General features: G+C 45.8%; 1 protein-coding gene across 1 annotated transcript; it reads left to right on the top strand.

Annotated features, from left to right (window-relative positions):
* The first annotated feature begins 9,234 nt into the window (after nucleotides 1-9,234).
* Nucleotides 9,235-10,186, top strand: LOC120914619 (olfactory receptor 10C1-like). Its single transcript, XM_040325303.1, has one exon. The coding sequence runs from the start codon at nucleotides 9,290-9,292 to the stop codon at nucleotides 10,184-10,186; it is 897 nt and encodes a 298-aa protein (XP_040181237.1). The 5' UTR covers nucleotides 9,235-9,289.
* The last annotated feature ends 511 nt before the right edge of the window (nucleotides 10,187-10,697 follow it).

The raw sequence follows: 10,697 nt of genomic DNA, 5'->3' as shown, positions 1-10,697 counted from the left end.
AAGGCTCTTTAACTGTATGGCTGGAAGTTCGGGTGTTAGAATCCTGTGGCAGAGGATTTCGGACTGTTCGTTTTGCTCATAACCAATCTGTGGCAGAGGATTTCGGACTGTTCGTTTTGCTCATAACCAATCTGTGGCAGAGACTGTTGCTGATTATTGTCCGTGCTTCATTACGGCTGCTAGGCCAGGTGAGAGGGGCCTATCTGGGTGAGCAATACCCACTTGAGAGAAAGTGGTGATTGACTATTGGGCAGGGGGCGGACTGACCATTGAGTCACTCGGGCACTGCCCGAGGGCCCCATGCCACTAGGGGGCCCCATCAGGGTTGCCAGGCTCAGTAAAACCAGGGACAGTATGTAAAAATCTGTGTTTTTTTTTAGATCTGTCCCTGATATGTCCGAAACCGACATGCTTTTGATGTGAAAATCCTGAGATTTTAGCTGCACTGCCTCCTGGCGTGGTGGCCATCTGTAAGCCCGGGGGGCCCCATAGTCTTCTATTGCCCGCGGGCCCCATGAGTTGTCAGTCCGCCCCTGCTATTGGGACTTAGAAGTTTTCCTTCAGTGATCTGTACTGTGCACCTGAACTTCCCCCTTCTCCCCTCCATCCTTCTACTTTCCTGCAATTTAAGAGAAAAAATGAAACCTAACAGCTTAAGGTTTTTACGTCTCGTGTGGACATTGGAGTTCTTTCAGACTTTCTTCCCCTAGACGATGAATGTTGAGGTAACGTGCAAGGCCCAAATCTAAACCAGCAGCTCCTACGGGGGTAGTGCTACAACACCCTAGGACAGGAAGTGTGCTACTGGAAGGAAAGTAATGGAAAAAGTTTAAAAAAAGAAAATGAATGCAGCCACCACATCTAAGGACCAATAACCCTAGTATATTATATTGTGTTATTGGGGTAGATCCACGTACAATGGCACATTATTGCGCCGGGCGTAGCGTATCTAAGATACACTACGCCACAAAGAATCCGCACCGTAAGTTACGGCGGCGTAGTGTATCTTTGGCGGCGGAATTCAAAACGATGTGATGGGGGCGTGTTTTATGTAAATACGTCGTGACCCGATGTAAACAATCCCAGTGCGCATGCTCGAAATTAACCTGGAACGAGCCAATGCTTCCGACGGTGACGTCATTCTACGCAAATCCCTATTCGCGAACGACTTACGCAAACGACGTAAAAATTTCAAAATTCGACGCGGGAAGGACGCCCATACTTAACATTGAGTACGCCTCATAACAGTAGCATTAACTATACGCCGGAAAAAGCCGAACGCAAACGACGTAAAAAAATGCGCCGGCCAGACGTACGTTCGTGGATCGCCGTAACTAGCTAATTAGCATACTCGACGCGGAATTCGACGGAAACGCCACCTAGCGGCCGCCGAAAAATGGCATCTTAGATCCGACGGCGTACTAAGACGTACGCCTGTGGGATCGACCCGAGATGCCGTCGTATCTTGTTTTGTGGATACAAAACAAAGATAGGACGCGGGGAATTTAAAATTACGCCGGCTTATCAATAGATACGCCGGCGTAATTCTTTTGTGGATCTGCCCCATTGTGTTTTAGATTTGTTATTTGTTTTTTACTTTAGGACCTGGATACCTTGTTTGCTAAGATTCAGTTCCATTTATTGGTATAACTCTTTAGGGGTGTTTTGGTTAAAGGATTGAGGTTTGGGAAATGTGATAATAATGTAACTCTCTAAAGCTCAAATCTCCAGATACAGCTCTGCGTCTTAAACGCCATAAAAACCCCGAGCTCTTCTTCTCAGAGACTTGTTCAGTCCGGACCCCAGGGCACCTCACAGGTCTGTATTATTATAAGGAAAAGACCAGCACTGTCTATAGAGAGAATCCTATCACTGCACATTTCCACATCCCTTTCTTTAGTTTGTAAATATGAAAAAAAACATTCATAATACAAACATTAAACATTTCTATAGCAAAAACATTTCTAAAGGGGTTGTAAAGGTTCATTTTTATTCGCTTTTTATTTTCTAAATAGGTTCGACCCGGACCATTACGCAGGTTAAGGACCTTGCCCCTTTTTGCGATTCGGCACTGCGTCGCTTTAACTGACAATTGCGCGTTTGTGCGACGTGGCTCCCAAACAAAATTGGCGTCCTTTTTCCCCCACAAATAGAGCTTTCTTTTGGTGGTATTTGATCACCTCTGCGGTTTTATTTTTTGCGCTATAAACAAAAATAGAGCGACAAATCTGGAAAAAACCTTGGGCCAGATTCACGTCCGATCGCGTATCTTTGTGCGGGCGTAACGTATCTGATTTACGTTACGCCTCCGCAACTTAGACGGGCAAGTGCTGTATTCTCAAAGCACTTGCTCCGTAAGTTGCGGCGGCGTAGCGTAAATCGGCCGGCGTAAGCCCGCCTAATTCAAATTTGGAACAGGGGGGCGTGTTTTATGTAAATGTTGTGTGACCCGACGTGATTGACGTTTTTCCCCGAACGGCGCATGCGCCGTCCGTGGAATTTCCCAGTGTGCATTGCTCCAAAGTACGCCGCAAGGACGTCATTGGTTTTGACGTGAAGGTAAATGACGTCCAGCCCCATTCACGGACGACTTACGCAAACGACGTAACTTTTTCAAATTTTGACGCGGGGACCACGGCCATACTTAACCACTTGACCACTGGGCACGAAAACCCCCTTAATCACCAGACCAATTTTCAGCTTTCGGTGCTCTCACAATTTGAATGACACTCACTCAGTCATACAACATTGTACCCATCTGAATTTTTTGTCCTTTTTTTCCCACAAATAGAGCTTTCTTTTGGTGGTATTTGATCACCTCTGCGGTTTTTATTTTTTGCGCTATAAAAGAAAAAAGACTGAAAATTCTGTAAAAAAAAAAAAAAAATCTAGTTTCTGTCATATTAGCAGGTTATTTCTCACACACAGCATATGCATACTACAAATTACACCCCAAAACACATTCTGCTATTCCTCCCGAGTATAGTGATACCACATGTGTGCGACTTTTACACAGCGTGGCCACATAGAGAGGCCCAACATGCAGGGAGCACCATCAGGCGTTCTGGAGCACCCAGGCCAATTTTGACATTTCTCTCCTACATGTAAAAATCATCATTTATTTGCTAAAAAATTACATAGAAACCCAAAACATTATATATGCTTTTTTTTTCAAATACCCTAGAGAATACAATGGCGGTTGTTGCAACTTTTTATCTTGCACGGTATTTTCGCAGCAATTTTTTGAACGCGTGTTTTTAAAAAAAAAACAGTTTTGTGCTTAAAAAAAAACAAAACAGTAAAGTTAGCCCAATGTTTTTGCATAATATGAAAGATGAAGTTACGCCGAGTAAATAGATACCCAACATGTCACCCTTCAAAATTGCACACGCTCGTGAAATTGCGCCAAACATTGCTACTTAAAAATCCCCATAGGCGACGTATTGCAAGGTATTGGAGTATTGAGGGTATTGCGGAGTATTGGGGGGGTATTGCAGAGTATGGGGGGGTATTGCAGAGTATGGGGGGGGGTATTGCAGAGTATGGGGGGGTATTGCAGAGTATGGGGGGGGGTATTGCAGAGTATGGGGGGTATTGCAGAGTATGGGGGGGGGGTATTGCAGAGTATGGGGGGGGGGTATTGCAGAGTATGGGGGGGTATTGCAGAGTATGGGGGGGGTATTGCAGAGTATGGGGGGGATTGCAGAGTATGGGGGGGTATTGCAGAGTATGGGGGGGGTATTGCAGAGTATGGGGGGGGTATTGCAGAGTATGGGGGGGGTATTGCAGAGTATGGGGGGGGGTATTGCAGAGTATGGGGGGGTATTGCAGAGTATGGGGGGGTGGGTATTGCAGAGTATGGGGGGGTGGGTATTGCAGAGTATGGGGTGGGGTATTGCAGAGTATGGGGTGGGGTATTGCAGAGTATGGGGTGGGGTATTGCAGAGTATTGCACTCATCTTTTTTTTTTATTTTGCAGAGTATTGCGCAGGGATGGCTGGATCTGTGACTGCAATTGTCACAGATCCAGCCCACAGTGCGGCAGCTGCTGCTGCCGCCCGATCCCCCCCCCTCCCTCTCCTCTCACACTGTACCGAACGGTACAGAGAGGAGAGGGAGGAACCGGCGTCATTACATGACGCCGGTTTGTTTACAAGTGATCGCGCCGTCATTGGACGGCGCGATCACGTGGTAAGGAGCCGCTTCCATTGGCTCCTTACCGCGATCCGTGTTGCTGCGGGTCCCGTGGACCCACCGAGCGCCGGTGATCGCGTGTGCGCGCCCGCTCGGGCGCGCAATTGTGACTCTCTGGGAGGACGTATATTGACGCCCTCCTAGAGTTAGGGAACCGCCTTGTAGCCGTATTTCGGCTATAGGGCGGTTACCAAGTAGTTAACATTGTTACGCCGCACTTACGCCACCATATAGCAGGGGTAACTATACGCCAGGAAAAGCCTAACGTAAATGGCGTAACTTTACTGCGTCGGCCGGGCGTACGTTCGGGAATTCGCGTATCTAGCTAATTTGCATACTCAATGCGGATTTTGACGGAAGCGCCACCTAGCGGCCAACGTAAATATGCAGTTAGGATCCGACGGCGCAAGAGACTTACGCCTGTCGGATCTAACAGATATCTATGCGTAACTGATTCTAAGAATCAGGCGCATAGATACGACGGCGCAACGCAGAGATACGACGGCGTATCTAGAGATACGCCGTCGTATCTTGACTGAGAATCTGGCCCCTTGTCTGGAGAAGAAAAGGTGAGCGCTACCATCAGTCCTGTGTCATGCCAACAGTAAAGCATCCTGAGACCATTAATGTGTGGGGTCGCTTCTCAGCCAAGTATGTGGGGTTCACTCACAATTTTGCCTAAGAACACAGCCATGAATAAAGAATGGTACAAAAAGCAACTCCGAGAGCAACTTCTCCCAACCATCCAAGAACAGTTTCCAGAGGAACAATGCTTACATCGAAATGTTGGTCCTTGGCCAGGAAACTCCCCCAGACCTTAATCCCATTAAGAACTTGTGGTCAATACTCAAGAGGCCAGTGAACAAAACCCCCCACAAATTCTCCATGATGTTTTGACCTCTTGGTCTTTCATTTAAAGTTATACATTAACCGCTTGCCGACCGGCTCACGCACTTATACGTCGGCAGAATGGCATGGCTGCGCACAGCAACGTATATATACGTCGCTTTGAATTTGGCACCGTGCCCCTGCCGCGAACTCCGTGACCGTGCCCGCGGCACCCGCGGACTCGATGTCTGCCAGTGTCCCGCGATCGTGTCACGGAGCTACAGAACAGGGGGATGCCTGTGTAAACAAGGCATTTGCCTGTTCTGCCTAGTGACAGGACACTGATCTACTGCTCCCTGTCATCGGGAGCAGTGATCAATGATGCGTCACTGGTAGCCCAGGCCCCACACAGTTAGAATTACTCCCTAGGACACACCTAACCCCTTCCTCGCCCCCTAGTGGTTAACCCCTTCCCTGCCAGTGTCATTTACACAGTAATTAATGCATTTGTATAGCACTGAGGCTGCATTCACACCTGAGCGTCGGTCGTTCGGTAATTTTTTCCGGCGTTTTTTTCCGGCATTTTGTCGCACATATTCATGCTTATTTGCCCGTTTGCATACAGCGTCGTCCGACGTTTTTGTACTTCGACGTTTTTTATTTTAGCCAATAGGAAAAATTATCATCTTTTCATCACTTGTTGCTATGTTGGTAGATTTTTTTAATCTTCTGCCTGGGTGAAATGTTTTATTGATTAAAGCGACGAAACGCCCGTAGCAAACGCTCGTTGTCGCGCAAGTCGCTTGAATCGAGCGGTTCCATTACTTTCTATGGGAAATGGAAACGCTCAAAAACGACCAAACCGCCCGATACACGTGACAAAAAAGGGTCCGGAGCTTGTTTGAGCTTCAGGCGTTCGGCGTCAGGCGAAAACAAGAGAACATGTACTCTTTCTAAGTCCGTCGGAATATCCGATGGAAAAACTCAGATGGGTCACACACGGTCGGAATATCCGATGAAAAAATTCCGTCTGACTTTTTTCATCAGAAATTCCGATTGTGTGTACGCGGCAGTATGTTCCACTTTAGTTACTGTCTGGATCCTATTTGCAGATTTTTTTCTCACTTCCTACCTGGTGAAACTGTTGTCAGCAGGGCAGGAAGTGAGGAAAATGTCTTTAAAGCGGAGTTCCAGCCTTTTTTGATGTTTATTAAAAGTCAGCAGCTGCAAAAAGCATAGCTGCTGGCTTTTAATAAACGTGCACTTACCTGCTCCATTGTCCAGCGACGCTCCGCTCCTCTCCCCCCCACTCCGCCGGCGCCTCCATCCTAACTGTGGGCACCCGGCCGTGACAGCTTTCGGCTTCACGGCCGGGCACTCACTGTGCATGCGCGAGCGGCGCTGCGCTACTTGATTGGACAGGCGATCGCCTGGGACCTGTCACGTGTCCCAGGCGATCGCCTACAGGGAGGGGCTGCCAAAAGGCGATATGACGTATCGCCTCAGCGGTCCCTGGGCGGAAGGAGGAAGTGGGACATGAAGTCCCACTCCTCCTGAAGCGCCCACTCCCCCCCCCCCCCCAAAAAAATGACATGCCAAATGTGGCATGTAAGGGGGTGAGGAGTGGATTAAGCGGAAGTTCCACTTTTGGGTGAAACTCCACTTTATGTGGAAAAAAGGGAGCGCTAGGGATATTGGATCACCTAAAGATAGTAAATAATATAGATAATCCACAGTGAATAACCAGCAACAATGATTCGTTAAAAATAGTGAAAAAACAGTAAATTATATTGGTGATAATATAAATATAAAACATAAAATAAAGTCCATCACAATGAAGACTCCCAAAAGGGAGATATCTTATGTCAACAATGTGCAGAAAAAACAGTGAAAAAACGACAAGTGCTTGACAGATGATTTCACTTAATCAATACAGATTTCCACCTCCACCACAGGAAGAAAAAGGTAATCACCGCAAAAAAGTGCTCATGGATGGCACCTTATCGCAGGGTGTTGACCACTTTAGTTAAAAAGAGGTCAAATAGGCATAAATGTTAACCATAGATTCCAGACGTAACTCTTGATGTCTCGATTGTCATACTCCACACCACATGAAGTAAATCATAAAAGAGAAAAAAAATCGCCATAGAATAATAAGCGTGGCGCTTCCTGACGACGTGGCAATCACGAAACGTACGTCGAGGCGCACTGGTCACGCACAATCTACGTACTTCCGGTCACGCTGGTCCTCTCATTCTGAGAGGTGGAACACACGCTGGTTGCAGGCTTCCTGAAGCGTGGGACCGTCTCTCCACATGCCATTCAACGTCGACTAGCCTCAGTGCCGGCTTAAGGCACTTTTCAAGTAAGGGGCCATTTGGCGCTGCCTGTTTTTACTTTTACATTTTAAATAAACGTTATTATTCTATGGCGATTTTTTTCTCTTTTCTGATTTACTTCATGTGGTGTGGAGTATGACAATCGAGACATCAAGAGTTACGTCTGGAATCTATGGTTAACATTTATGCCTATTTGACCTCTTTTTAACTAAAGTGGTCAACACCCTGCGGTAAGGTGCCATCCATGAGCACTTTTTTGCGGTGATTACCTTTTTCTTCCTGTGGTGGAGGTGGAAATCTGTATTGATTAAGTGAAATCATCTGTCAAGCACTTGTCGTTTTTTCACTGTTTTTTCTGCACATTGTTGACATAAGATATCTCCCTTTTGGGAGTCTTCATTGTGATGGACTTTATTTTATGTTTTATATTTATATTATCACCAATATAATTTACTTTGTGTTTTTTCACTATTTTTAACGAATCATTGTTGCTGGTTATTCACTGTGGATTATCTATATTATTTACTATCTTTTTTCCACATATTCACATTGTTACATATCACTGTAATTTTGGGGTAGCAGCTCAGGTTATTTTCTTTATTATTCATTTATTTATTTAACCTTTATCATTTAATTTTGGCGCGAGATTCTACCTCCGAAACTCCACTTTAACTAAGAACAAAATAGCATTAAGAACATGACAGGGTTTTGGCCTTTGCACACTATATCCAAAACAACAAAAAAAAGTTTTAGCTTGGCATACACTTGAAATCTGTTAGATTTATTTTCCTTAGCCTGTATGCTGAAAGAAAAAATCTATACATCTATGACTAGCTTAAGCACAGATGTCTGATCAATAGCGTCCTCAAGATATATAAGAGACTATCATGCCTCGTACACACGACCGTTTTTCTCGGCAGGAAAAAAACGAAGTTTTCCCCGACGGGATTCCTCTCAAGTCTGCCTTGCATACACACGTCAGGCCAAATACCGCCCGTCCAAAGCGCGGTGACGGACAACACGTACGACGGCACTATAAAGGGGAAGTTCTATTCAAACGGCACCACCCTTTGGGCTGCTTTTGCTGGTCCTCGTGTTAGTAAAAGTTTGGTGAGAGAAGATTTGCGCTTTTCAGTCTTGGTGCTTTTCAGTCCCTTACAGCAGGGTTTCCCAACTCCAGTCCTCAAGGCACACCAGCAGGTCATGTTTTCAGGCTTTCCATTATTTTGCACAGGTGATTTGATCAGTTTCACTGCCTTAGTAATTACCACAACCGTTTCATCTGAGGGAAATCCTGAAAACATGACCTGTTGGTGTGCCTTGAGGACTGGAGTTGGGAAACACTGCCTTACAGCGTGACGAATGTGCTATCTCCATTACTAACGCTAGTTTTACCAGAACGAGCGCTCCCGTCTCATTATTATTATTATACAGGATTTATATAGCGCCAAACAGTTTACGCAATGCTTAATCTCATACTTGATTCTTAACATGCATGTTTTTTTCCCCTCGGAAAAGCATACACACGACCGGTTTTCCCGACGGGAAAAAGTCCCCCGGGAATCCACACTGGAAAAAAGAAAGCTGGTTCTCTTTTTTTTTCGGCAGTTTTCTCATCGGGAAAACTGCGATGGAGCATACACACGGCTGTTTTTCCCAGCCAAAAGCTCTCATGGCAGTTTTCCCGATGGAAAAAACGGTCCTGTGTACGAGGCATCAGGGTGTTTAACTCTCCAGAAATTACCAGATACTACAATTTAAATAAAAACTATCATTAAAATTTTAGATTTTCACTATAAAATGTCTGTTTTCCAAGGATAATGCCAAAAACTGACAATGGGACCCATGGTATCGCTGCCTCTTTCATCATTGTTGGGTTTGAAACCCTGCGAGAGGTGGAGCTGTTTCTCTTCTCCCTCTTCTCCAGCATGTACATCCTCACAATCGGAGCCCATTTCCTGGTTGTCATACTAGTGGCATTGGACCGCCATCTTCACAAACCCATGTACATACTTCTGGCCAACTTCTCCATGCTGGAGGTCCTGTACACCACAGTAACTATTCCTATAATGCTCAATGCATTGTTGACCCAACAAAAAGAGATCTCTTCATCGTCATGCTTGGCCCAGTTTTATTTTCTGTTCGGCTTTGGGGCTGCAGAAAACTGTCTTCTTGCTGTGATGGCTTATGACCGATATGTGGCCATCTGCAGACCGTTGCATTATCCAACTCTGATGACTGGTATGATTAGCTTAAAACTGGCAATTGGTGCTTGGGTAAGTGGTCTCCTGGCTGCCTTCCCACCCGCTGTCTGGATCTCAACCTTGAGGTTTTGCTTTCCCAATTTTATAGACCACTTCTTTTGTGATTATGCACCTCTGCTGAAGCTCTCCTGTGAGGACACTTCGGAAGGCGAGTTTATCTTCATGGTCATGTCATGGAGTGTTATCTTGGGCTGTTTCCTTCTGATCATGATATCCTACACCTTCATTGTCCTTGCTGTCCTGAAGATCCCATCAACCGAAGGGCAAAAGAAGGCCTTTAATACATGTGCATCCCACTTAGCTGTGGTGTCCATCTTCTATGGGACAGTCATCTTCATGTACATTCGACCCACTTCCCACATCCGCTTTACAATGGACAAAGTGGTTTCTGTCTTTTACTGTGTAGTTACCCCTCTAATGAACCCCATCATATACTGTCTTCGGAACCAGGAGGTGAAGGTAGCTTTCAAGAAAACTTTTCAGATGTTGGGAAAGTATGATAATAAAGTAATGTTGAAGGCTCATATGGAAGAACGTTTCAGCAAGAAAAACTTATTTTAATTTCCTGCATTACACAAGCAACTCACATAATATAGTATATACATTTTAATCATTCTTCTTAGAGCAGAATTCTGGTTCAGCCAACAGGCTATAAAGATTGTTAAAGGTAAAAAAGACCATCAACAAATAATAAAATGCTAAAACTTGTCAATTAAATATATATATATATTTTTTTGTGCGTGTACTCGAGAGAGGAGCCAGAATGCAGGAGTTGGGAGTAGGCAGGCCTCCCCCAGAGGCAATCTGCCACCTTTCTACATGCCCCGGGTGGCAATGGCGGGTGCGTGAGGGGGTCCTCCCACACAGCCCGCCCTACCTGCTCCGCTTTGAAGCCCAACGGGGCAGAGGGACTCCCTACAAGGGAATGAGAGGATCTAGCCCGCTCAACCAGCCCCGTTAGTCCTCCGCCTCTCTTTTTAGAGACCGTGTGGTCAAAGTGCGTGCATGTTAACTCAATTTTGAGTGCGTGGTGTGGTGTTTTTTTTGTGGGAGGGGGGTGGTACTAAGCGCA

Source organism: Rana temporaria, chromosome 9 (assembly GCF_905171775.1).
Source record: "Rana temporaria chromosome 9, aRanTem1.1, whole genome shotgun sequence".
Lineage (NCBI taxonomy): Eukaryota > Metazoa > Chordata > Amphibia > Anura > Ranidae > Rana > Rana temporaria.
This window is presented reverse-complemented; position numbering and strand designations above follow the sequence as displayed.